Below are 27,164 nucleotides of genomic sequence, written 5' to 3'. Positions count from 1 at the left end.
ACACGTATGTTGTTGGGCTGGAGATTTCGCGGCGATGGCGACGAAGGCTCGGCACTGGAAAGGGACGCAGTGAGGCAGACTTCGGCTCGGATATGACTAATGCCTGTTTCCCCGAGACTGGTTTGCTGTCGAGTTACCGCACGGGCTTCGGATGAGTCTGCGGCCGCCGACCACTTGGTTCCCGCTTTTACTGGTGAGTGTACCGGGTGTGGAGCGAGTCCTCGCTGTGTTTTGACAGAGGCCTCCGTCCCGGGGTCCGCCCTCCATCTCACAACAAAAACAGTGGCTGCGAGCGGCGCTAACTCAGACGGCTAATGCTAAGTAGTCCGCTCACTGGCTTGCCTGTGGTACAGCACCTGATGCCCAACACCGACTGCTAGGAGCCCGCTGCTTATCGGGGCTTCTGTCGGTTCTTGTGACCGCTCTGGGTGAAGCTTAGCTCGGTCTTTATGGACGTCAGCTAGCGACTAGCTGCTCACTTAGGTAGCCTCAGCAGACGGAGCTTACCCAACACGAAAGAAACACCAACCATAACATTACCGCAAGTCGAAGCCCGGTTGTTGTTGTTTTATTTTCTGATAAAGCATGTAATGCAGAAGTGGGGTCAGCTACTGCTTCAGAAAACTATTTCGATAAGTTCTTGATTTGCTCCTAAATGTTAGGTTAGGACAACCAATTACGCGCCGTGGCTTTTCTTTCTCAGCTTTATTTCATACGTAAACACAGCCTCAAGTTACTGTGGCGTAAACTATATAAAACTCTTTTTTTTTTTTTATTTGTTCTGGGAGTCACGTCATTTAAGCTAGCTTAATCGGTGAGCCCGTGTTGTCCTGTGAACGTCAGCCTGTCCTGACCTGACAGTGTCCCAGCCGGGCTCTGTGCCGGGCTGAAGGCGGCCTGGTTCAGGTCATGTGCCGCTGCTGTAAACAGAGACATGCGGCGGGCAGATAGGCTTTATCAGGCAGCTACAGGAGTCATCACACGGTGAAGTAATCACCTCCTACAGCTGCTCGTCAACACCAACAGACCCGGGCTCGTCTCTCTTCTTTTATTTTGTCTTCCTCTTCTTTTAAAATGTCTGGAATGTTTTAAATGTGCATTAGGATGTGTGTTGTAGCGCTGAGCTGCCCATTCACTGACCCCCTTAGATCAGGTTTCAGTCTCTGCAGGAGCAGCTGACCTTTCAACGAGTTGTTGAGCATTACACTCACATATCCCCAACAGATTGCCTGTTTAAAAAGCTTCCACACAAAATCTCTACATGTCGTTTATCAATTTAAAACCGCTTTTATTTATCACTGACACACAGTGCTCGTAAATCTTTAGTTTATTCAAATGCAGAAGTAACTTTGTCAAGTCAGCTGAGTGTTGTAAACTACTAGGGTTAATTGCACGAATTAAAACAAATAAAAAAAATTGTGTATGGATTTAGTGTTTCTGTTGACTTTTATGAGGCAGATCAGATGATCAGGCCACATAGCGTAGCCCAGCGGTTTCCTGAGACCTACAGAAATCCAATTAACTTTCAAATTGATTGCCAGTGGCATTTTTAGTGCAAACTCTTCTAAAGAGATAGAAACATTAGTGAAGTGAAGTGAGATTTATTTATATAGCACTTTTCAGCAACAAGGCGATCCAAAGTGCTTTACAACAGAAACAAAAACAGAATCCAATACAGCGAATATATAATGAAACACAAAAAAGAAAAGCACAACAATCATGTATAATCGAAATGAAGCTACACTGGTTCTCAATTTCCTGTTCTGAGTTGCAGTTTTTCTCAAAGTAGTCACAAAGTTGACACACGTGTCTCAAACTCATCTGAACTGTGTCGTGGGCGACTCTAACCCATCTCAAGAGCGCTACAGCTGTATTTTGGCATGTGGGAGCCCTCCTCTGACAGAAAACATTCGAGGCAAATAGGTCTAGGTCTAAAGTCCAAGCTGACAATGTTTAATAACGATTAAAAACTGCTCCAAATCTGCCTGTCTTCATTCCCAAAGTGTACTCCAGCAGATGAAATCATAAAAAAGGGCGTGGCTGCCACCGTGAATATTAGGGGAAAAAAGCTATGTAGGTACAACGTGCGCAATGAAATAATATGCACACCCAGGGTACAGTTTTGCAAGCTGTGCACTCAAAAATAAGCCATAGTTTTCAGTAACTGGCCACTCAAAACGTGGCTGCACATGGTCACAAATACACAAAATTCAGCGAGACTGCAATGGAAAATATGCCCATTTTACCACTATTTTGAGTCATCAGCTTGTCTTCAACAGTCACAGCCCAGTGAGATACCACCGTAAACTGCTTATTAGCCATGTTTGTGTACTTCAACCAGTAATAGTCAAGGTCACAAGCCATTGTGATATTTATGTTTTGGTTCGAAAGCCGAAAAGTTTGGAAACCACTGGCCTAGCTAACTGTGGACTTGGTGCTTTGACGTTCAGCAGGCATTTTTCCCCACTCTACATCTGAGTTTAAGTGGTATCCCAGCTCACATGGGAGCCACTGTGACCACCAGTATGTCTATATTTACCAGGGAATCAAAGGGGCTTCTGTATGCAGCGTGTCTCTCTGAAGACATCACCTGTTTGCAAAATGGAGAGATGTTTCAAAGTAAAAGCATTTCCTGATTGTTTGAATTTTTGCAGATGTCTTGCTTGTGACTTCCCAAATAGGACCACCACAACTTCCAATCATCCGTCGCTGACTGTCTGCAGTAAGTCTTTAAAACAAGTTTATTTGACAAGTTTTATTCTAGTCACCAGTGTTTTTGTAGGTCATTGAAGGCCAAGTTATACTTAATAGACTTTTGACTGAATGTTTTTTTTTTCCATCGTAGTTACTTAAGGCAGTTGATAGTTTATAGCCTAGCACTGTGGAAATAAATTAGTCTTAAAGTATTCACAAAAGCGTACCACAAGATTCAAAAATCCATAAACAGCTTTTCTAATGGCCCCATTTCAATCTGCACAAGTGAATCTTGTGGTACTTTTTAGATACTTTACCCAAGGTTAGTACATCCTGGTTTTCACAGCATTGGTCCAGAGAAGGCGTCATCATCTTTGTTTTGTTTTTTATTTTTGGTTTTAACTTCTTTTCTTTATTGCATTCTAGCCTGCGCTGGTGTGGGTATTGATAAATTGTGTTTACTGGGTGTTTTTCTTTTTTTATAAAGAGTGTCTCTGTTCTCCTCTACCATATCACTATTCTGTCTGTTTTTAATTCAGTGCAGCCTGAGGGTCCCACAGCCACAACAATGGATATTGGGTTCAGGTTTCTCTCTGAAGTTATAATACTTCCTCCAGATTTTCTGAATCATTTATGTGATATTAAAATCCAAATTCCTCCTAACTTCACCCAGACGTCAGAGCTGCACAATATTAGGAAAACATGCAATATTATTGGATACTATTGCACCCATTTAGATGGGTGGGGGTCCATTTGATTGCCTAATTTGTGTTTTTTGCATGCAGTTTGTCTTTTTTTTTTAATCTTTTGAGTTTCTAATATTATGAACGCTAAAACTGTGCTGTCAATATATTTTTGATATATTGTGCAGCCCTACTAAACGTGATGTTTTTAAAGTTTCAGTTTGCAGCTTGTTGCACTTTCACATGAAATAAGACGTAAAAAAAAAGATGTTTTCTTTTTCTTTTAATGCCAATTGTTTTATAAAATACATATTAGTCTTAACAAACAGTTTTTATTTGGAGCCTCAAATGCCGTCTTTCTTCCTTAATATTTCTGCCTTCTCTGAGAGGACGCTGAAGACGTGAGTGGAAATGATGAGATCTGAGAGAATGGTTTACAGAGGAAGTCCCTGGTCGGACTCCATTTGGGAAAATTGAAACTTGTGGTTGGTGCTACGCCACCACCACAACACTCAGATAATCATTTATTTACATACTGGGACTGCAGCATCCTCACAAGGAAATCGGTAAAACTTTTAATCTAAAATTGCTTTAAAACTTTTTATTTTTTTTTTACAGCAAATAGATTCTCCTAATACATCCAATAACCGTTGTTTTATAGATTAAAACCATCAAATTAACGAGAAACCTGATGTTTAAAATGACTGAATCCTGATTACAAAAAGCTGTTTTGAAACGGGCCTAACTGACCTGGACTGTTTGGATTTTTAAACCTTTTCAGTAATATAAATACAGCTCTTTTTTTAAGTGTTTATGTCTTACAGTAACATTGCTAGCTGAGAGTCTCATTCAAAAGAAGGAAGGAAGAAAACATGCAGCGGATGTTGAAAACTTTGGGATAGTTAGCTATACCTATAGTTAGCTATAGTTTAAAAGAAGTTTGCACCAATTATAAGGATATAATGGCTGCTTTCATTTAGTAGTTCAAGCATCTTTGCCCTGGAGTACTATACAGTACTGTACAGTTTACATAGTTTTTCATAGTGTTTTGCTGACTTTCTGTGTGTTTTTGTTGTGCAGACATACCGAGGCCAAAGTTTCTTGTTGGGTGACCCACACTCCTTCACTGGGGCCATGGTAAAGTATTCACTTTCCTTCCTGTTTTGGATGATGACTGTTGCGTCCCTCAGCCTGATTGCAATCTGTAAAATCGGAGCTGGCCATTGATTATCAGTTTCGATCAGCTCTGTTTGTCAGGAAGCAGACGGTTGCGTCAGCTCAGAAAATGTCAAAGGTCGTCTGGGGTTGCCGCTGAAGCAGGGCAGCTTTCAGTTTCCTCTGCAGGAATATCCTGTTGTTACAATCTCATAAGCACCTGACTACCGGATATGTTTTCCTTGTGATAATTTTCTTTTTTATTTCATTTTAGTGATGTTTTATTTTAGTATTCTGCTGTTTGTTGGCAGCATTATGTTGTGGTGATCATCAGCTCTGCCTTTGCTGTGCTTGCATCACACAGGATGTGCTACCGCTGTCTACTATCAAGCTTTATTTCCCCAACTGTTATGTGTCTGTGTGTGACGTTTTGTCTAAACTTTCTAAACGTACCCTTGAGGGAAAATCCTAGACTATGTAAAGAAAACTAAACTTCATTCCTTGCATTCCCCACTGAAATGGTTGCTCTAATGACTACCATCACCTCAAACATTTGGCCCTCATAAAAACCTACAGAATGTTGCACACAACATGCGTTTTTCTGTTGCGTTATTTGTACAATAATCTCTATGTTCCTTTTTATTTTTAGAGTTGTATATAGTGCTTTTATTTAGTATACTACAGTTTGTTGTTGCCTGGGTGATTGTGTAATTTCCTCTGTGTTTGCGTGTGTTTATTTGTCTGTTAGCCAACACTCTGTCTCTTAGCAAAATATCTCAAGATTTTCTGGAAGGATTTTAATGAAACTCTCAGACAGTAGTCCTTGGATTTATTCAAGAAGGCTGCCACAGCTAAGCACCTTTAGTAGACACAAAAATAGCGATAACGCTATCTTTTTTTTTTTACAGATTTCTAACTCAAATTTAGTGGGATGGTAGTTGAGGGTCATCCCCATCACATATGTTGAGCACTAACAGATTTGCACAAGATCTTTGATTAAAACTTTGTCATGCAAGGCAGCAGGTGATATGCATTTCTTCAAGAAATGATGCTGTTGTTGTACGTGGCGTGATATTAGTAAATTATCATGGCTGCACATCACATTGTAGGTTTAAAAGAGGAAGACCGTATTCTGTCAGGTCTCTGTCACAAAATCATGCAGGACAAATAGTATGAATAGTTGGATGGTGCTGTGGCCATCTGAAGTAAGGATACAAGAAGTGATGGATAATGAATACAACCAGCCAGATGTTTTGAAAGCTAAGTTAAAACTAAAGAGTATCATGTTTGTGAAACATGATTGCAGTTGTGAAAGCTTATTCCAGCTCCGTCATGAATAAACAGGATTTTTTTTGCAGGAGGAGGAGGGGCAGCAGAGCCTGGAGTGTATCCAGGCCAATCAGATCTTTCCCAAGAAGTCCCCCGTCCTGGAGGAAGAAAACATGCAGGTGAGCCAGCTGCTAACCTCACTGCCTGTCTGAGGCTGGAAAAAAACACTTAACCTCACAACTCTGTAATCTGCTGCATAGCCACTGTGATACGTTACGTTAGGCCCACTTTATCTGCTTAAAAGATACTGTACTGAAAAATAAATCCTTGTAAGGAAATGCCGATCAGGAAAGGGAGTTACAGCACAAGATTGTGAATTTGTGTTTTGCAGATTTAGGCTCTGTGTCAATTTTCTTTTCCAGACTTTCATGCATCAAGAGACAATCACACTTTAGAGATTGTTACTTTGGCTTCTAATCAGCCATACAGATCCCATCATTAAATAAATATCAGGGCTGGCCAATTTGTTTTTTTCCTTTATGATCTACTTATAATTACTGCGTTGTTGTTTTTCCTCAGCGTCTGAACGGAAGTTTGTTTCAATTGATGCAGCTATAGACCAAACATTTGTTCCCTGTTTGATTTTTCCCAAATATTTCACATGCAGCATGACTTTCTTTCTTATTTACAGACGTGTGCCAATGAAGCTATGAGGAAGATTTGCACTAATGTATTACAAAGAGGTGGAAATCTTTAGGCACCTCATGATTCGATTAGGAGTCAGAGGGCTGTGATGCAATTATCAAACGAATATCAATGCATTTTAGTTGTTTTGAAACTTAAATACGTTTTTTTCTTCATAAATAAACACTAATTCATATATTTTCATGCCTAATCAAAAGGTTTACAATAACGTGTCAATAAACCTGATGCATCCAAAAGTAGATTTACCTCACACAATTGTCTAAAAATAGCTGTTTTTATAGTGAGATCTTTGTTTTGCACAACAGCTATGAACTCTTAACAATATACATCTGTGAAAGGTTTAAAACAGTTCTCGTTTTTTTCCACTTTTTTGAAATAGTTGTGCTGAACTGAGCGTTTCACATTCCTCTGTGTCTGTGTGCTGTAATAACTGCTGATTGGATCTTTGTGGCTTTGCAGCTTAAGTGACATGTTTTACTTCCTGCTGTTGCTAGGTGCCCTTTCCTGAGCTGCACGGGGAGTTCACAGAGTATGTGGGGAGAGCAGAGGATGCTATCATTGCCATGTCTAACTACCGCCTACACATAAAGTTCAAAGAGTCTGTTGTCAATGTAAGTATCTTTGAAAAGTGATGAATGAGCTTCAAGGTTGCAGAAACGAATAAAGAGTATCCTTCACACCGCTACGAATGACAACAAAATGAGTGCCATGTGCAGACTGGAGGCTGTTGTGAAAGTGTGTATTGTAGTTTGTGGGTGAACGGAGCTGGGCTGCTGTGCCAGCTCTGTGTTGACCGGGGCACTCAGACCTGATCTCGCCTACCTGCTTCACTTCTTCTCTGGACTTTTCGTTGCCGTGGTTGCAGCTGCTCCAGAGGGGAGGCATAACACTCAGCCTCCTCCTCTCCAACTGTTTTCATCATAAGAATAGATAGACTCTTTGTTATCCAAGAGTGGCCCTTTTTTTAACTGATCCTGCCCCTGTTTACCACTAAAAAGTACTTTTTTTGCATGATTTTGGTAATTTTTTCCCCCAGAAACTGCTATTTGTTTTTTTTATTAGTAGTGTAATATCTTTGAGTCCATACAAGCAATTGTCTTAAGGTGTTTTGCTCTCAAATTTCACATTTTCCCTAATTTTAATTTGCCTACATGCCTTTGTAAACTTAAACTATGATCAGATCACAGAGCAGCCTTTCAGCTGGCAAGGAAAAACAAGAATTGTGCAATGACGAATCATGTGGTGCATCAAACCCTTTTGGTTATTTCTCTTCCTCTTGTAAAAAGAGTAAGGTCCAATATTTGGTTAAAAACTATACATTTTAGATTTGTTTAAAATGAATAGTTTAAGTTTACAGACAGAACCAAACCCACACAAATGAACTATTGTTGAGAATAAATGAAAACATCAAACATTTTTATATTTTACAAACATCATTCTGAGTATATCTAAAAGAACATCAGCGATTGGTCCCAAACAAATGATTTGTTTTTATTTGAACATGTTTTTTTTTCTCAGTTTTCCTAAGTGCTCATAAAGATTAATACTAAACTAAACTCTGTATATATGACCTGTTTTAGGGGGTTTTGTGTGTTAAGTTGATATGAAATCTACAGTCGTATAGAGGGTGTCTGAATCAGAGCAGTGCTTGTTTTTTTTTCTTTAACAAGATAAAAAATATTCAACAATGTCTGCTTTATCCCTTGAAACAATGTCTCACTTTAAATGTGCCTTGATTTAGTTTGTGTTGCCTCTTTAAATTTGTCGTCTGCTTTTAGCAGCCAAAGGTTTTAAAAAACAGAAGTTGGAAGGTGGTAATAATAATAATAATGATAATAGGCTCTGGATAGTTTTTGTTTGACTTGCCAAAGGCATCCAGCCGTACAAATACCAGCAGATTTGGTGTCAATTTTTAAAAGGTGTGATTGGTAAATCTTCAGATGGTATTAAACTTAGGTTTCAAAATTAAGAGAATAATTTAATTCAGAAATGAAATAGCCTTTTTTTAAAAATGTGAATAATGCCCATTTAGTCTTGCAGTACATGTCAAAGCTTTTAAACAAATATCTCATTCAATCTGAATGTGTTAGGGATAGCTCTCAGCTACTACCACACCAAATTCTGGCTCAATATCAGTTCAGCTGACTGAGTTGGAGCCATTTTTGTGTTTGGTTATTCGTGGCAGCCATACTAAATCAGATTGACTCCCAAAGTTAATCAGCTGTAGATGTACATCCAAAGATTACCTCCTGAGTGTTTTATTAAAATTTGTCCTGTAGTTTGTGAGGTATTTTGCTAACAGACAGCCAAATGAACTCAGTTGCACACAATAAATTATGATTTCCTGCCTTTTATAATGATATGTAGCAAATTTAATCTGTATGGTGTGAACCTCAGTGTAAGCAACTCAAATTATGGAAAAAGACATGATGTTGATGTTCAGTATCATTCAGTGTTGAACATTAGAATCTCACAGATTCAGCACGCTGACAGTAAGAAACCAGCTGCTTAAACTCATAACAGAGCCACCCATTACCAGTATTAGTAGTAAAATTTATATTCATTCAGAGCTCATGGTTCTGCAGTGACACAAATACTGCAAGCAGACAAACTGAAACTGAATGAATTTTGTGAGTGAGCACATTGTTCATGTTTAACAAAGCAGCTTCTGCTCAGCTCTAAGTTGATGAATAAAATGACTCTTTCACTGCAGGACTACCAGGGTTATTTGTGCTCTTAAATTTGGATTCAAGAATCTCAACTATGGCCAGTTTCGACACAAAGCTTCACTCGAGGATCACCCTTAGCTGAGAAAATGTAATCATGAAGATTGAGTGCCAAATGGTTTTGAACAGAGAGCCAAAGCCTTTTTAGTTTCACTATTGCACATTCATAGAATTCATTCAGTTTCCGTTTCCCGCTCTTCGTGCTGCTGGGGTTAATCTTCGGGTGGTCTGACGAGGCGCCTGCGTCACGTGCTGGAGCCATCGCAGCTCGCAGATCGGGGGGGTGGGATGTGGCAGAGTCGAAGCGGTTAAAAGGCAGCTGAGGAATTTTGATTGTGGCCGTATTAGAGATGGAGGATGAAGTTGTGAGAAACATCCAGAATGTGTGGCGATAGCAGTCCAAAGTAGTTACACATCAACACGCATCACCTTCCTGACTGTTCCCTCTGTTTTCTCTTGGATAGAGTTGTTGTTGTGAGGTGTCAGTAAGTACCCAGCAGAGCTGCATGGAGTTGGAGTGGTTGGTTTTAACTCTATAATTTAGATCGTGCCTGCCTGCTAACTAGCTGGGGCCTCGGGGAGGGGAATTTTTTTTGTTTAACACCAGATGTTAGTTTTATACTACGTGGTATAAACTATGACTGGGCAAAAGATTTGAACTGCGACGTTTCAAATCCATGAACAAAATCTGTCTGCAGCTGTAGCCCATCTCTGTATTTATGTACTAAGAGCTGACCCGTGTTAAATCGCTGGCAGTCGTGCATGACTGACTGACTTGAGCCACACCTTTAACAGAAGACCACTGCTCTGCTGAAAAGTGCTCCTAACTAATTAACAAAGTCAAAAGCAGCAGAGCTGTTTCCCTGTTGTTTTTTTTTTTTACATATCCTATTAGGTTATAATCGCGTGAGTCGTGTACTTTTGATATGATATGGTATTTGCCTGTAAAAGGTGAGGCCGTATCGCTCTACCAAAAGGGAGATATGGAAATAACCTTTTAAGCTCTGTAGTTGAGTGTTTTTGTGCTGATATAAAGAGGATTCTGTATTTTTAGAATTCAAAGTGAGCTGAGATGTAAATACTAATGCAGATGCACCTGGGCAAGTGGTCTGTGTGATTTGCAAAAGTTTATGTGTGATGGTTTGGTTTATATTACTATATATCTGAGGTTCATTTAATGTTGCTGCAGCTCGGCTGTAACAAATTTGCTGAAAGGTTTTCGTTGTTGTCCTCTGCACTTTCAGTACTGACTGCATGAGCTTGTTTTTACTGATATTCTCTCTGTAAGCATTCCTAATTGGTGTTAAGCTTGACTTGAGTTTTATCTGTGTTGAAATAACAGGCTGTAAAGGTGTCCCTCAGTGTTTTGGTCGATAACGATTTGGCGTTTCCCTGTTTTTTGTCTCCACAGGTCCCCCTTCAGCTGATTGAGTGTGTGGAGTGTCGAGACATGTTCCAGCTTCACGTCACCTGTAAGGACTGTAAGGTTGTCAGGTAAGAGCAGTAAAAGTGTCTTTTTTTTTTTCCTTACTAATGTTGTGCCACACTATTCAGTGGCTACAGCAGCATTTTGTCTTGAAAGTACAAAGGGAGATGAGAAACCTGCAGTGTCTTCACTGAGCGGCACTATGAAAACTCTGTTCTTCTTCACACAAGATACATTTGCGCACAACCTTGGTATTTTATCACAAAAGAAAAATTAATGGTCTTTCTGGACAAGGATGCATACAGGGCTGTATGATTCTTCTTAAAATTAGAATTGCAATTTTTATTTCTGTGATTTAAGATCACGATTCTCTGAAATGATTCTCTTTAAAATATAAAAACATAACTTTAGCACTGAAGTAACAAATAGTCATGTTTAGATTCATTCAACAATACCACTAAAGTCATAATAAACTTTTAATTTAGACGCCGTATATTTTATTACTTAAAAGGTACTGAATAACAAACTAGAATGTAAACAATAATAATTAAAACAAATAAGTGGTAGAGCGATGCAAATAGTGGTGGTTAAAAATGCATTTTTGCATGAGTTTAATAGGTATTAAAAACTCAAATGTAAAACTTTTAGTGTTTATGAAATACATTATTTTTAACTTTTTTCTTTACAAACAATGGATAATATTCCAGGAAACAATGACCCATTTCTAAACTGTTGGATTTGTGTTGTATGTATTGGATTTTTTTCATACTTTGAGGGCTATTGACCATCTGTTTGCCTTCACATTTGGTCTCCAGGTGTCAGTTCTCCACCTTTGAGCAGTGTCAGGAATGGCTCAAACGCCTGAATGCCGTAGTGCACCCTCCCTCTCGCTTGGAGGACCTCTTCTCCTTCGCCTTCCACGCCTGGTGCATGGAGGTGTACGCTGGAGAGAAGGAGCAGCACGGCGAGCTGTGCAGGCCAGGTGAGTGTCTCTGTCTCCCCTGCATCCCCACATTACCCCACAGGGGTGTCTCCTCCGTCCGGGTCTTTTCGGACATCAATGCTTTCTTTGCAGGAGAACATGTGACCTCGTGGTTCAAGAATGAGGTGGAGAGGATGGGTTTTGACACTCAGAATGCTTGGAGGATATCTGACATCAACAGCAAGTTCAAGTAAAAGAGGCTTTGTTAATTTCTCTCACTGTCAGCCACTTATATTAACCAACAATATAAGTCAGTGTATGTGTTAGACAGTGAGTGGTTGTGTTATTGTACTCCACTGGCACTGCACCCCTGGGCAGATAAGAGACTTACCCAGGTTGAGCTGTCACAACCCTTTGATGCTCCCTCTTCTTGTTTAATTTTGCTCTCTGACCCTCCGCCCTGCCAGGCTTTGCCCCAGCTATCCTCAGCAACTCTTGGTGCCAGCCTGGATCACTGACAAAGAGCTGGAAAATGTGGCTGCCTTCCGCTCCTGGAAGAGGTTTCCTGCTGTGGTTTATAGGTCGGTGTGTTTGTTTGTCCCCCAGTTCTTCAAACCAGACCTGAACATATTTATTTCTGCACAGAAATGAGAAGCTTCTTTATGTAAAAGAACCGAAGACAGATGTTTGAATAAAATCTTCATGATTCTGTAGCAGGCTTCAAACTAGACTTGAACCTATGACACTGAATTGAAAAGCGTCTTTATGAAAATAAGCTTTTGATAGATAAAGTCTTTATGACAGCTTATCGTGGCCTCATGCCCTGCTTGTCTTACTTATCTTTTGGTTATTTTAAAGGGAGAAATTACCAAGAGAGGCTTCAGTTAAGAGTTTTGCCTTTGACAGGATTTGGTTTTACAACCAAAAATAAGAAAGATGTTGTGTGCAGCTGTAATGTTTGCGACTGCAGGTGAAATATATAAGAAACAACAGTTTAGTGGCTTTTAAAGACAGAGATCAGTGTGTTTTTGCTTCAAAAGCAGCAGTTCCTCTTCATATTGTTGTTTTTTTTTGTCAGAAAGCCTTAGTCATTTGATTTGTTAAGCAAATGATTGAGTGACAATTTTAATATGCAGATGTTTTCTAAACAAAAACTAAATAATATCCTAAGTTTTGATAATTATGGACTTGTTTCACTGAATAGTGTTTGTTTGAGGCCTAAACAGTTTTATACTGTGTGTTTCACAAATAAAAATGTAGACATATGAACTTGACATTTAGGAAAATGTTCAAAAGTTTTAGTCAGTTTGTTAGTTGTTATTTTTAACTCTACGGGCTTAATAACATCAGTGAACGTCATTTTGCCTGAAGGCAATGTTTTGTTTCAGGTAAAAATAAAGTGTCTGTTTGTGGCTAACTTCTTCCTGGTTGACACCCCCTATAGACACCAGAGCACAGGAGCTGTGATCGCCCGCTGTGGCCAACCAGAGGTCAGCTGGTGGGGCTGGAGGAATGCCGACGACGAGCACTTGGTTCAGTCCATCGCCAAGGCCTGCGCCGTGGACAGTAGCTCTCGCAAACACCTTTTCAACGGAAGCTACACCAACGGAGTAGATCTGCCTGATACTGATTTTGGTAAAAGCTCGTACTCGGATTCATTCACCGACACTGCTGCACATATCTTCACCAAATCCCGTACTTACCACCCTGCAGTCAGATTTTTATGCTGAGATCTTGTAGGAATTTGCAGCAGACGCTGCAGCTCAACTCGACCTGTTTAGGCTTGTTCTGGAGCAGCTGAGTTACATAAACACAGATCAGATGCAGAGTTTTGTCAGGTCATGGTAAACGTACTTCAATGCAGCTTTTATTTTTCTGGTTTATCAGCTCTCTTTTGATGTAATAATGTCAGCTGAATTTTTTTTTTATTGTGTTTCAGAATCCTCCATGACCAACAGCTCTGAAGTGGAAACACTGGCCATCCAGCCCCACAAGTTACTGATCCTGGATGCCAGGTCCTACGCTGCAGCAGTAGCAAACAGGGCAAAAGGGGGAGGTTGTGAATGCCCGGGTAGGTCTTAAATGTTCAGTCCAAGGTTTCAAGCAAAATTAGGTCAATATGTGCTGCAGGTTCAGGAGCTCACTTATCCACAAATGTGATTTTTCCCTGTGCTATAATTAAAACTCTTTTGTTGTTATTCTGTTGCCTTCATCTGCCTTTCTTGTTTTGCAGAGTACTATCCCAATTGTGAGGTGGTGTTCATGGGAATGGCCAACATCCACTCCATTCGCAAGAGTTTCCAGTCTCTGCGTTTCCTCTGTACTCAGATGCCTGATCCAGCCAAGTAGGTTTTATTTTTTTAAATGCTCCCCAGCTGCACCTTTACATTTCTGTAGTCACAACACTACAGCCTCACAGGTAAAAACTACAGCTAAACTGAGCTTGTCTGAGGAAGCCAGTAGTCACAACTGTGTCTGATTTAGAAAGCCTGGCTCAGAGTCAGGTAGAGGGTCTCTTTCCATTTGCACTCAGATTAACCTCGATATTCAGGTGGTTAATCTGATCCGTCTAAAGTTCTTGAATTTAATCAAGTAATAATTTCAGAAGCAGATCATAATGTATGTACCAGATTTACAGTTGAGGATTTAATAAATACTTTTTTTCTGGACTGAATTGTAGTTCTGTCAAACATTTTAAGTTGCAAAAGTTATCTGTGACTTTTTTTTTCAAAAACTGTACCTAAGTTTTGTTGCAGTATACAAATCAAAGCACAGAAGCTAACAGAAGGAACACTCTTATTATTAGAAACTTGTTATGGGCTGTGGTAAATGTTAGTTAAAACATGATTGTGAGATGTCTGAGGTTTTGTGATGGTTTTCCTCTGTTGCTGCTTGTCTCTGCAGCTGGCTTTCTGCACTGGAGGGCACCAAGTGGCTGCAGCACCTGTCCCTGCTGCTGAAAGCAGCCCTGCTAGTTGTTAATGCTGCAGACCGAGACCACAGACCCGTCTTGGTGCATTGCTCCGATGGCTGGGACCGCACACCTCAGATTGTGGCTCTGTCCAAGCTGCTTTTGGACCCTTACTACCGCACCATTGAAGTATCGACCAGTTTTCTTTCTGTCACATAATTTGCTGTTAATTTTCTAAATCATCTTAGATAATCACTGCTGTTTGTTTATTTAACACCTGACCCTGTTGATATCATGTCTGAATTTACCCCCTGCAGACAGACTGACATCGAAGAAACAGCACACATCTGAACTAAAATTGTCACATTAAAAGACAAAATGCACAGCAGTTCTGGGGGTTTTTTGTCTTCTGATTAACTACACAGAAAAATTCAATTGAATGCATGATTAAAACAGTAAATAACAGCTCTTTGACTCTCCTCACTGGTTTTTCCTGTAGTTCTTGGTATTTTTTTTTCACATCTGACCCAAATGAACAAGATGGAAGTTATTTAAAAGCATTGCAGCTGAAGCTTCTGCTCTCTGTCTAACCATATAGCCAATCTCTTTCATCCAAAATAGTTTTGTTCAAGGCACATGCATGTTTGTTTGTTTGATATGAATTTTATGATAAAATAACATGTTATAAGAAAACAAACTGTTAAGTCGATTGTTTTAGGGATAAAATGCTGACTTGTCAATAGGGATGCATTATCACCCTTAAATTCTCTCACAATAAAGTGGTATAATGATGTGGACCTGCTCTAAATGTGTTGTGTCCACTGGGGTACATACATTTATGATGCAGTGTCATTTATATTGTGATTTGATACTGTTTTTTTTTAATTTATTTTTAATCTGGCTGGGCTCTCATGTTCAACAAACTCAAACATGTCATTAGGTGATCCATTTAGATGTTTCCATCCATCTGAGCTGAATGGATTTCATACAACTTTTTACCCCTAACATACATCCTTTTTTGACGCATTATTTTTAATTAAGCCATGATAATCTGTGTTAATCTGGAGCCCTTTAAGTTGCTCATATCCTGCCTAAAAAGAACTGTGGTACTTTGTGCAGGGCTTCCAGGTTTTGGTGGAGACAGAATGGCTGGACTTTGGCCATAAGTTTGCTGACCGCTGTGGTCACGGGGAAAACTCCGAGGACCTGAACGAGCGCTGTCCTGTCTTCTTGCAGTGGCTGGACTGTGTTCATCAGCTGCAGAGACAATTCCCATGCTCCTTTGAGTTTAATGAGGCCTTCCTGGTATGTGTACATTTAGCTGTAGAGTCTGATTCTGTCTGCATCTTTAGATTTAACACCTCTGAATGTTATGTATAGAAGTGAAAGTGACATTCCTGGTATTATTACACATCTTTTTCCACTTAAAGCATTAATTTTCATTTACCCTAAGAGTTCGTTAACAAGACATATTAGAAAACCCCTTTCCATCTATGCTCTTGTTGTTCCTGGGTGTTTGTCCACAAGCCTCTGCATGTCATTTTGTGTGTGTTTGTGTGTGCAGGTGAAGCTGGTGCAGCACACCTACTCGTGCCTGTTCGGCACCTTCCTGTGCAACAGTGGCAAAGAGAGGGAGGATCGCCACGTTCAGGAGAGGACCTGCTCAGTCTGGTCACTGCTCAGACCGGCCAACCGTACGCTGAGGAACATGCTGTACTCCACCCACTCCGATTCCGTACGTCCACCCTCTCTTCTCCTTCCGTCAGTTAGTCTTTCAGGAAGCTGACAGCTGCGAGTTCTGGTTGTTAAGACTGTATATTCATAAAAATTATCTACAAGCTCATTGAAAAAGTCAAAAGCTTAGCAAGACAGACAATGGTAAGGTTTTTTCTTTGATAAAGAATGTGAAACTGGAGAATCTTCATTCTTTTTGGTCCAGACAGCATGTCTTTAAACTCATTACAGGCAGGATAAAACCAGAATGTTGTATTTCACAATGTCATAGATTTATTGCTAATTGTCTCTGTGTCAGACTGGATTTAGATTTTGTTTCACACCCTTCTGAGAACTGCATTGTTGTGATTACTGTTTGTGTTCTGTTTGGTTTTTGTTTGTGGGTCACAAAATTGTCCACATTGAGTGTGGAAGCTGCATTCAGATGTTCTTGTCAGATTGTGCTCAGACTTGTATGTCTGCGAGTTCTGTTTTTGTGTTTGAATAATAATTTGTTTTCCCTGCAGGTTCTCCACCCAGTCTGTCATGTAAGGAACCTGATGTTGTGGACAGCAGTTTACTTGCCCAGCTCTTCCCCCACCACCCCCTCCGATGACTCCTGCGCTCCCTATCCAGTGCCCGGTGCCAACCCGGAGGATGCACCCCTGGGCAGGTGAGCCTGGCAGGCTGGCACGTGACTCTCCCCCCCACTTCCTGCACCATGTAAGATAAATACAAAATGTAGACTCCAACAGCCAGAGGATCCCGACTTTTCAGCTCTGCTGCTTTAAAATATTGCTCTGTTCAAGCTTTTACAGTCATACATACTGTTTAACATCCAGACAAAAAGGTGTTTCTTAAGGATTTCAGCATAATTTATTCTTTAAGCCTTGAGTTAAAGAGACAAAGTTCAAATGCTTCTATTTCATCACATTTGTGTTGCATCTTTTTGTTTTAAAACAATTAAAATGATTGATTTTCTAATAATACATTTTGTTTGATCAGATTATGAATCATAATGTGAGCCTTTTAAAATGGTGTTTCTGTGCATAATTTTTTAATTTTTTAAAATTTCCTCATTAGGCGTACAAAAACTCGTTCTTTTGACAACTTGCCCAGTGCGTGTGAGCTGGGAAACTCACTGGCTCCCAACCGCCGTTCCAGTGACCCAAGCCTCAACGAGAAGTGGCAGGACCACCGGCGCTCTCTGGAGCTCAACATGGCAGTGGGGCCCGAGGGGGGTGGGAATCAGGATCCGGAGGTGCAGCCCAATGGGGAGGGGCCCTTTCCAATTGGACTTGACTCTGAGGTGGACGACAGTCTGCAGTCCCAGGAATCCCAGGCTGCTCTCAGACAGAATGCCTCTGCAGAGCCATCAGGAGAGGACACGGAGGAGGCGGAGCTCTCTGTGGCCGTGGGTGTGGCTGAGGGCCAAATGGAGAATATTCTTCAGGAAGCCACAAAAGAGGAAGCAGGAGCAGATGCACAAGCAGAGAGAAGTGCTGCTTCGGCTAATGTTATTATTGCTGCCGACATGGAAGTGAAGACTGATGTACAAGTTGAGGAGGAGAATCAGGTCACGATTACCAATGGGACTGAGAAGCAGAGAGAGATAATTGCTAATGGCTATCTTCCAGAAAATGGTGGAATGGAGGCAGAAGAGGATGGTGACTCTGCCCCTCTACCTGCACAGAAAGAAGAGGGATTTGATCAGCAGGCACCTGAGGTGACTGAGACTCCAGAGGGCCTGGTGAAGCAGGACGTAGAGGTACAAGAGGAGCCAGAACATGGCCCCAATAAGTTCAGCTCAGGTGAACCAGAGCAAACTGCAACCCAAAGAACTATAATGAATGGCTTTGTGGACAGGTCCCCTGAGGAGCTGGGCATAGACGAGTCCTGCCCTGTGTCTGAATTCGGCCATGCTGTCTCTGAGCCAGGGGAGCAGGTGGATAAGAGGGCCTCCCTGATGGAGAGCTCCACAGAGACTTTAACTGAAGAAGCCTGCAGCAGATCGGAGCTTCCAGCACAACAAACAGTTTGTTTGAGCCATCAGCCCTGCAGTGATGGCAGGAGCCAACTTTCCTGCTCCAGGAGAGACAGGGGGGTGGAGACCGGTGAGCACAGCTTCAGCAGAACTTTAAACGGGGGCAGCAAGCAACCCTCTGTTAGTGCCTTTCAGTCTGCAAGTGCTGAGCTCAGCAGGGACGGGGTGTGCAATGGGGACAGCTCCGATGGAGACCCCTGCATAGGTCCTCACTGGTTCAAAGGAAATGGGGAGCGGGCTGCTCTGAGTCGACAGGTGTCCCTAGCAAGCTGCAACTCTCTGATCCTCCACCTGCGGGGCGGCTGCTCTCAGCACCGCTGCTGTCACGCCATGCTGAGCAGGACCACCGTCAGCCCCGAGCAGCCGTCCCGAAGCCACCTGGACGACGATGGGCTGACCCTGCACACAGACGCCATCCAGCAGAGACTGAGGCAGATTGAGGTGGGGCACCAGATGGAGGTGGAGACTCTGAAGAAGCAGGTACAGGAGCTGCGGAGTCGCCTGGAGAATCAGCAACACGCCAGCTCCCACAGGATTAATGGAGATGTGGGAGACGAGGTGGTAAGATCCTCATAGACGTGTGTAACTAGTCTGAGTAACTTCAGGCTGATTATTTGCTGCTTACAGCTGCCTCAATAGAGACTGTCTTTGACTCACTTGTTGCAGACCTCAATGACAGACTCTGAGTACAATCTCGACCCAAACTGTTTGTCGCGCTGCAGCACAGAACTGTTCTCAGAGGCCAGCTGGGAGCAGGTAGACAAGCAGGACACTGAGGTGAGCTCTATCAGGATTTTATCAATAGTTTTCAGTGATGCACTTAAAATATGACAGCATTTGTTGGTGAACTGTTCAGATGATGGAAGCTGTGAATGACTTTGTACATTGCAGGTCACTCGCTGGTACCCTGATCATTTGGCTGCACAGTGTTACGGCTGTGAAAGCAGGTTTTGGCTTGCTACCAGGAAGCATCACTGCAGGTGAGTGCTGACGTTATAACTCAAGAATCATTCCCCTTTCATCAACACCGAGCTTCCTAGATTGGGCTGGGTCAACTTTAAGCTTTTTATCATCAAGATGATTCACAGTGATTTTATCCGAAGGGCTTTTCTTTCTCAATGTGTCTACTACCTTTTAGTGTACTCTTCAGAGTCAATATTATATTTCAGATCTACTTTAAATATGTCTGATAACAGCTCTGCACCACATAATGCTGTTTACGGTTGTAGTTTCCAGTTAAAAGGCAACAAGGAAAGTAAATCAAATCTTCACAGCTTTTATAATATAACCAAAAGAGGAATTATGTGGCTGCGTCTTTTCTGATTCATTTGTCAACAATAAGTAATAATAAATGTCACAGTCATGTTGCTTGTTGAATTTTCCAAAATGTCTCATTCCATTTTTCTAAGTGCTACTGGTTGAAAAAATAAGTGCAACAAACACCAACTCTTGCACTGATTCCTCTTGATGTGGTGAGCATATTCTGTAGGAGCCAACTGAATGTGCTGAGTCATACTGGAGATACCCCCACACCTCATGGTCCGAGTAAATCTTACACTGACCTCAGACGTTTCTGCTCTGAAAATTAGTTGACGTTTAAATGCAGCAGAGCCGTTTGAGTGTGAGCTTAACAGTAAAAAGTGTTTTTCCAGTAAGCATCATGAAACTTGTTTGTGGTGGTCATGCTGGGTAAGGATTTGGACATAGAAAAACTAGTTTGTTCAAAAAAACTGTTAGCGGTTAGCTGTAGGCTTTGTTTGAGGGAGAAAAAAACTTCAGTAAAACAGCCTGAAAAGTTGATAAATTTATAACAGTGTAATTCAATGAGCCTTCCTATTGTAAACCGTTGGTGATTCTTCTTTTCAGGAGCTGAGCTGAGATAAGTGTGCATGTGCAGGTGTGTGTGTGTGTGTGTGTGTGATAGAGAAAGAGTTGCTGCACTCCAAGCAGCTTTAGAGTGAAATAGTAAAATTTTGTAGTGTAATAAAAACAAAAATTATTATTATTATGAAGCTAAATTTTCAAAAGCTCTAACCTTTTTTTAAAATGTATTTTTAGAAAATCTGGCAAACAATTAAAATGTATGAGACTACTGGAGTTTTAGCGCTTTGTGACACTGGAGCATTTTAATTTAGGGTGAATGTGAGCTTTTGCGGTCTCAAGAAACATGTATTTTTAAACATTTATTTCTTCGCTTGGTTAAAGAAATTGTGTGTTTGGATGAGTGCAGAAGTTCAGACGTACTGAATCTAAAGCCAGGGTTTTCATACGCATCTCATAATATTTACAAGGTTACTGGTGTTTGAAACACTTTTTGTATCAGGAAACTTTGTTCATTTGTGTGTGTGTGTGTGGTGGTGGTGGGGGGGTGATTTCTAGAAATATGACTAATAACTATTTCCTTACTTTTATCATATCTTAGTAGCATTCTCTGTGACAGGATTAATTCAGTTGTAAGAATTGTACAAACACATTTCACATTAATGAAGTTATGTGGTGATTTATGATTTATAATTGATAATTTGGTTTGAATTTAGTTGGTGAGGTTTCTTGTCTGTTGCAGATGTTTAATGTACGCACATGTCCAAGATGAGATTAATTAGGTGAACCTTAACCTCGTGCCACCAGCCGAGGCCGTTTCCTCTGGTGTTACGTCTTCATCACTCTTTTGTCCTCCTCACTTCGTTTTCTGTGTGGCATCTTGAATCCAATTGAACACTGTTTAAGAAAGCACTCCAGATGTTAGCTGCGAATGAAATAATCCGTAGGCAATCTGGCTGTGGATTCAGATGCAGATGTGTTTTGGTTTGTTCATGTTTTCTCCCACTGCTCAGGCAGTTCTTATCCATTGTCTGCCCCTCTTCCTCCTCTACAGTGGCAGGGAGCCTGTCCAGGAGGTTTGGTGAGATTCTGCCCCCCTCCCCAGTCATGCCCCCACTCTGCTGCAACCTCCTCCTAATCCTAATATCACCCTTCCAACCCTTCCTCTACTCACCTGCTGCGTCTTTAGTCAGTTTGAATCATCAGTAGTTTATCAAGGTGGATTGATGACACAAAGCTGTCAGTGGGCCTGTGATTGGTCGAGGACTGATTTTTATTTCATTTTAAGTGAATAAATGACATTCAAACAACAAAAACATGGAATTCCTCAGCCTCAACACACCATAGAAGAACATCCACATTGGCCCTGTTCAGACCTCACATTAAGGATCCGTCTTGGGTGTTTCAACAGCAAGTGGTCAGCGCTGATTCAGTGTTCACACCTGGCAGTAAGCTTAATTACATAACAGACGTGATATGGGGGAAAATATAATACAATGATTAGTGACTTCACGGAGCTCAATGTCACGGCTAAGACTGAAGGATTTTAACCCATAAAACTCTATATTGCACTGACAGCCATCATGTGTTTTACACATCTTCACTGTGAACATAACATCAGTGGTGTTCAGTTAGGTGAATATGTTGCAACATAATGCTGCTCAGACTGTTCTGGTATTGACAGCATGTTGTGACTCATAGAGACCACAACAGGTCCAGTCAACTCAAAAAACAATAAAAATAAATAAATAAACTATAAGGAAACTCACCACGGTGTGCCGTGCAATCCAGTCTTGATTGGTAAAATCTCAACAAAACTGACATCTTTACCCCAAAAAAGCTGCATTTTCAGAATATTCCCCAGGGTGGCTGTTTAATTGCACTGAGTGAACTTTTTAATTATTATTATTATTATTACTATTATTATTTTTTCTCTTAGATGTCCATTGAAGATTCTGCTGCTTGTGCGGGGTCATTTCAGATCAGTAGGAGTTCCTACATCAAGGCTCAGGGCAGGTTGTGTTCAGACTACCAAACAAATGTGGATAAAAGGGTTCCAGATCACCTCCGAAGGGGGTCTAAGTGAAACCATTTTCAGTGCGTGTTGAGGCCATTCAGACCCACATTTAACCCTATCCAAATGCAACCTGATAGCTGAGAACAAATTTTAATGCCAGGTCTGAACGAGGTCACTGTGTCCCCAGCACCCACCCCCCACCCTGCACAGGCACCTTGGCAGCATGCTGCCCCCCCTCCACCCCCACCCTCAGCATCTCAACTCCCAGCAGCATGACATGACATCAGAAGCTGGTCAGTCCACTGGGCTCAAAAGGCTGCAGACTCAGGGTGAATCAGAGGGGTTTTTTGTGTTGAAGCTGAGTTCAGGCAGGAACAGAGTGTCCCACTACGTGTGTAAGTGTGCGCATGGCCTCACGTCTGAATCTTAGTCCTCTGGTGGGATTGGCTGTCTTACTCAGTGACACTGTTGGTGTGTTGCTTTTTTTTTTGTCTTTTCTTTTCTTTTGTTTCTTTTGTTTTGTAAACTGGCTGAATAATTACTTTAATGCTGTGTGTAGAGCACCATGGCTAAGCGAGCATGTAGAAAATAAGTTGCAGTCGAACAGGTGAGCGAGGTTTGCATGTCTTCCCTCTACCTGTTGCACCATGCATCTCAGGTGGTCAAAAATGAACGTTTGAATCAAATTTTTACTAGTCAGATCAACGAAAGGTTGAGAATTGTTAATATTTAGAGCAATCTGCCACAGATCGCATGGTGACTGCAGGCTCAGAGGTGTGTCAGAGGTCTTACTGATCTGTCTGTGTCCCCTGCAGGAACTGCGGTAACGTATTCTGCGCCAGCTGCTGCGACCAAAAGATCCCAGTGCCAAGCCAGCAGCTGTTCGAGCCCAGCCGCGTGTGCAAGAGCTGCTACAGCAACCTCCAGGTCGGCTCGGCTCCTCTCGACCTGGAGCTGGAGAAACCCATCACAGCCAGCTCCAACTGAGGACCACCCAACCAGAACCCAGGGGGAGCTGGGCCGAGCCACCAGCCGCTGACACAGGCGCATGGGGAGCTACGCCGAATGTCCCATATGCTTTGTTTGAGTGTGTGTGTGTTTGCTGAAATGCAATTTAAGGTAAATATACGGAGCATGATGTGCTCGCTGAGGGTTGGCGTGTGTGAGTGTGTGAAAGGGTTAGCAGCAGCGATGGAACTGCACTCCAAGGCAAGAGGAGCGAGAATGGATTTCCTGGGGTTTAGGACCAGGCATGCAGAGGAGGAGGAGGAGGCCTCACTGTTTTTCATGCGGACTTTGGCCTCTTCAGATCATCTTTCCCTCCCACCCCCACACGTTAGATTTTATTTCAAAGCTCTGAGGAGCATCACGTCTCAATTTGGAGCTCTGATGTTTCTGTGGAGGGTGAAAAAGTGAATGAATTGTCCCACTGGTGCAAAAACAATCTGTCTGTTTTAGAAATGTCCTCGCAAATGTTGAAAAGGAAAAAAAAAAATCTCAAAAGGTCTGTTCACCCAAACGACCAAAGAAAAAAAAGGGTTCTAACTAAAGACAAAAAATGCATAAATTTCATGAAGGAAGACTCTTGAACAAGAGTTTGATATGTATTTTTTAGATGATTTTTTGGTTTTGTGATGGGACTGGTTCTCTGTAGTCCAACATTCAAAGAACTTTGGATCCTGCAGGTCCCTTAAAGGTCCACATCTACAGCAGCCTTCTGCTCTTCATGCTGGCTCTTTTTTGTACTCGGGATGATTTGGGTTTTCTTTCTCTAAAATGGGTGAACTGATCCTGTCACTCCTCAGGCAGAGTCTCAGCTGACCATTTTGTCCAAATGCGGTTTTGTCCTTAAGACACCAACAGACGAGCGGCGGTCCTTTTTACATGAACAGTGAGCTGAGATGAAGCCCAAAGTGTGGATAAGGTAGACTCACAAAGGGTTAAAGATTTCTAAAAGCTTACTTTTGGGTTTCTTTAAAAACCACAGTTGCTTTGCAAGACTTGACAACAAATATTCTCGCTTGCAGAGCGACTAGTTAAGGTAGTATCACACTGGGCTGTAACTAGTTGGCAATCGGATGGGGTAGTCTCCAGGATGCCTTACTGTGTTTGCGGTGGTTTTCAACTCCCTCACGTGAGTCGAATGGGATGGCAGTCCTGTCTCTTGAGTTGTGAACATGTTCAAAAAGAATTTTGGGGCAGATTTTTTTTCTTAAAATGATCATAAAGTCGTCATGCGTGCCTCAAACCAGTCTCAATTCTGACGTGGGTGTCTCCAATCCGCCCCAGGAGCGCTGCACAGGAGCGCTCTGAATTAAAACATCCGAGGCAAATTCCCAGGTCCAAAAACCCCAACAGTGATCAGAAATTATTACTGCTAAACCGCTCTGAATCTGCCTGTCTACAATTTGAAAGTGTACTGCAGCAGATTAAATCATAAATGTAGGGGTCATCTGCTGTGGTGGACACTGAAGTCATGTGCGTGGCCTAAGAATGCAGTTCTGTAACAAAAACAGGACTTGATTTTTAAAAACTGGCCTCTCGGCTCACTGGTCACAAACAGTGAGACTCTAGAAAATTTGTGTATTTTCCTGCAAGTTTGAGTTGCCAACTAGTCTCCAACAGTTACAGCTCAGTAAGATACTGCATATGAAGGCTTGAGAGGATTGATCATCTGTGTTATGTTTCTTGCCCATTTGCTGGCAGAGTCAGTGTGAAGACCCCCAGACAAGGATGTTTAATAACAAACCTTCATGCCCCTGCCTCTCAGCAGGTCGTAGGTCAATACCTTCTTCTCCAGAAGGCACTGGGAGGGAGCTGGACGTGTTTCCACTCCTCTGCTTGAAGTCCCATTTGGCAGAATGAATCCTGTTTCATGACTTTCTTAAATTTCCAAACCTGGAGGAAAGCAGCGGCAGCAGAAAGGGCTCTTCATGTTTTTCCTAAAAGTCTGTAAATTCACACGAGATCGGTCAGTGACACCTCACTGAGACATTCGCTGTGCAGCATTCAATGACCTCCTTGCACACACACTGACGCGCACAGTTTTTTGTAAAATAAATGAATAAAATAATATATTCAGATATCTATATATAGCATTTAAGAAAACTGTATAGAATCCTCAAATAGTGACTTACTTAGTCACTTTTTTATTTTCTTTTTCTGTTAATAATTGCAGGAAGAATTATCTATCTATCTATATATATATATATATTGCAGCCTGTTGTTGGAGACGACAGGCGTTTTGATAGAAAAGCAGGTTGTCCTGTTTTGATGCTGCAGTGGTTTTTCCTCTTTTTAATGCGATAATGAGTTGGAGTTTATTTATTGAGGTTTTGTTGTGTAGTTGCTGTTAAAAGGAATCCGGATAATTCAGTTGCCACAGGATAATCAGTGTTTGCGATGGATTTAGTTGTGCAGCCACGCTCAGTTTTTTTTTTTTTTCTTTGGATGTTTTTGCTTTGAACGATCACAGCAAAATGAGCGGACTTCCCTGTCAAGTCGACGGTGTCACCTTGCATGAAAAGGGGGGAAATTAGTAGCCAGAGTCTTCTATGCGCTGAGCAAACAGTGGTCCTAAAACAGGTGGCCTGATTTCAAATTAAAAGCCTCCCCTAAGCTCCCACGCAAACATGACTCCATTCGAACCATCTCCAAACACTACCTCTACTTTTTATCTGACTCCTTTATTTTCACCTGTCCCTCTCCAAATTCACACCATTGACAAAGGCCTTTGTTCTTGTTCCTGTTGAACTTTTGTTTTTCTGCTGGATAATAAAAGGTACAGCACTTAGATTAGGATCTTAATGATCATTTTTTGGTGAAGCTGCCAATCTTCAAATTCCTCATAATGTGGGATGACCCTCAGCTGAAGTCCTCAGATTTCTGACTCTGCTGCATCGTACCTGAGCTGTAGGTCAGAGGTGGCGCTCTTCTGAGGGTGTTGGTGGGAGCAAGCTCAGAGGAGATGCTCTTATTTCTGTAAACCATAATTATTTAAAGAACTTCAACTAGCAACGCCATTAAAATAAGACAGAGGCAGGAAATCCAACCTGTTCTGACTGATTTTGTTTCTCTAATCTAAATCTGGATCAGAAAATCACTTTTGTTTCTTGCATTAGAGTATTTGCCAAGATCTTTTACCATAGTTTTTAAATCTCAGCAAAGCACTTCATCTAAAAGAAGATATAAATTAACGGCGAGTCTCATCTCTTCTGCAGCGGACGCACGCGCTGCATCTTCACCATTATCGCAGGCTGCGGGGCGCCGAGCTGGTCTTTTTTTCAACAATCCTTAAATGTGAATAGTCTCTGTGAATAAAAAAGAAAAAAGGTCTTTCTTTTTTTTTTATTTACTGGTATAAATCTGCAAAGGAAAGAGAACTGTTCTTTTCAGTATTGTAAGGAGCACAACAAGAGCTGGTGCTGTGTGAGAGGGAGGGTAGGTGACGTGTCGTTTAACACGTGTTGCTGTGCTTTTTATTTGATTTTTTTTTTTTTACCCACCTCTCCTTAGAAGTTCTCTTGTTCTGCGTATGTCGTACTCTGTTTTTTATCAAAGGCTTCACTGCAGCGGCCCAGTAATCATTTGATGTGCGTGAGTGTGTGTTTGAGGGTGTGTGTGTGTGCGCGCGTGTGTGTGAGAGTTTCTCACACGTACGGGAGACTGGTGCCAAGCAGTTCATTACAGGTCTCTCACTAAAGGGATCAGTTGTGTTTTTGCTTGATTTTTCCTTCTTTTTCCCCCTTCTTCCTGTGTTTGATAAGCACTTTGAACCTTCTAATGTCTGTCAGAGGAGTGTGTAGCTGTACATAGCTATTTCCTGTAACAACAAGTGCTCCTTGTCCAGTCTGAATATTTTGTTTTGTTGAATTTACTTTACAGAGCATTACCTTGTTGTAGAAATAAAGGAAAAATAAACTAGGTAAACCGATTACGTGTGTGTGAGATGCAGGTTTTTTCGATGTCTTAAAAAATTTGGAATTTTATGTATTTTCCAGGTCGGGATAAGTGGAGGAAAAAAAAAAGCATGGAAAACCATTAGTGTTTCTGGACTATTACCTCCTATCAGACTTTCT

General features: G+C 41.5%; 1 protein-coding gene across 4 annotated transcripts; it reads left to right on the top strand.

Moving 5' to 3' along the window:
• On the top strand, positions 1–27,020 carry mtmr3 (myotubularin related protein 3). 4 transcript variants are annotated; one of them, XM_025005616.2, is made up of 22 exons: positions 1–193; positions 2,655–2,722; positions 4,458–4,514; positions 5,891–5,980; positions 7,001–7,117; positions 9,697–9,717; positions 10,644–10,726; positions 11,474–11,640; positions 11,734–11,830; positions 12,048–12,161; positions 13,025–13,215; positions 13,520–13,651; positions 13,814–13,925; positions 14,485–14,680; positions 15,611–15,796; positions 16,056–16,226; positions 16,732–16,877; positions 17,288–18,809; positions 18,915–19,025; positions 19,140–19,228; positions 21,124–21,150; positions 22,902–27,020. In XM_025005616.2, exons 3-22 carry the CDS (start codon positions 4,512–4,514, stop codon positions 23,071–23,073), a joined length of 3,747 nt encoding a protein of 1,248 aa, XP_024861384.1. In that variant the 5' UTR covers positions 1–193; positions 2,655–2,722; positions 4,458–4,511; the 3' UTR covers positions 23,074–27,020. The 4 variants fall into 4 exon arrangements, with proteins under 4 accessions (XP_024861384.1, XP_024861385.1, XP_017270091.1 ...); XM_025005617.2 differs by lacking the exon at positions 21,124–21,150; XM_017414602.3 differs by lacking the exon at positions 9,697–9,717 and having other exon boundaries at positions 22,902–23,073.
• The last annotated feature ends 144 nt before the right edge of the window (positions 27,021–27,164 follow it).

The sequence above is a fragment of the Kryptolebias marmoratus genome, linkage group LG1, assembly GCF_001649575.2.
Source record: "Kryptolebias marmoratus isolate JLee-2015 linkage group LG1, ASM164957v2, whole genome shotgun sequence".
Classification (NCBI taxonomy): domain Eukaryota; kingdom Metazoa; phylum Chordata; class Actinopteri; order Cyprinodontiformes; family Rivulidae; genus Kryptolebias; species Kryptolebias marmoratus.
This window is presented reverse-complemented; position numbering and strand designations above follow the sequence as displayed.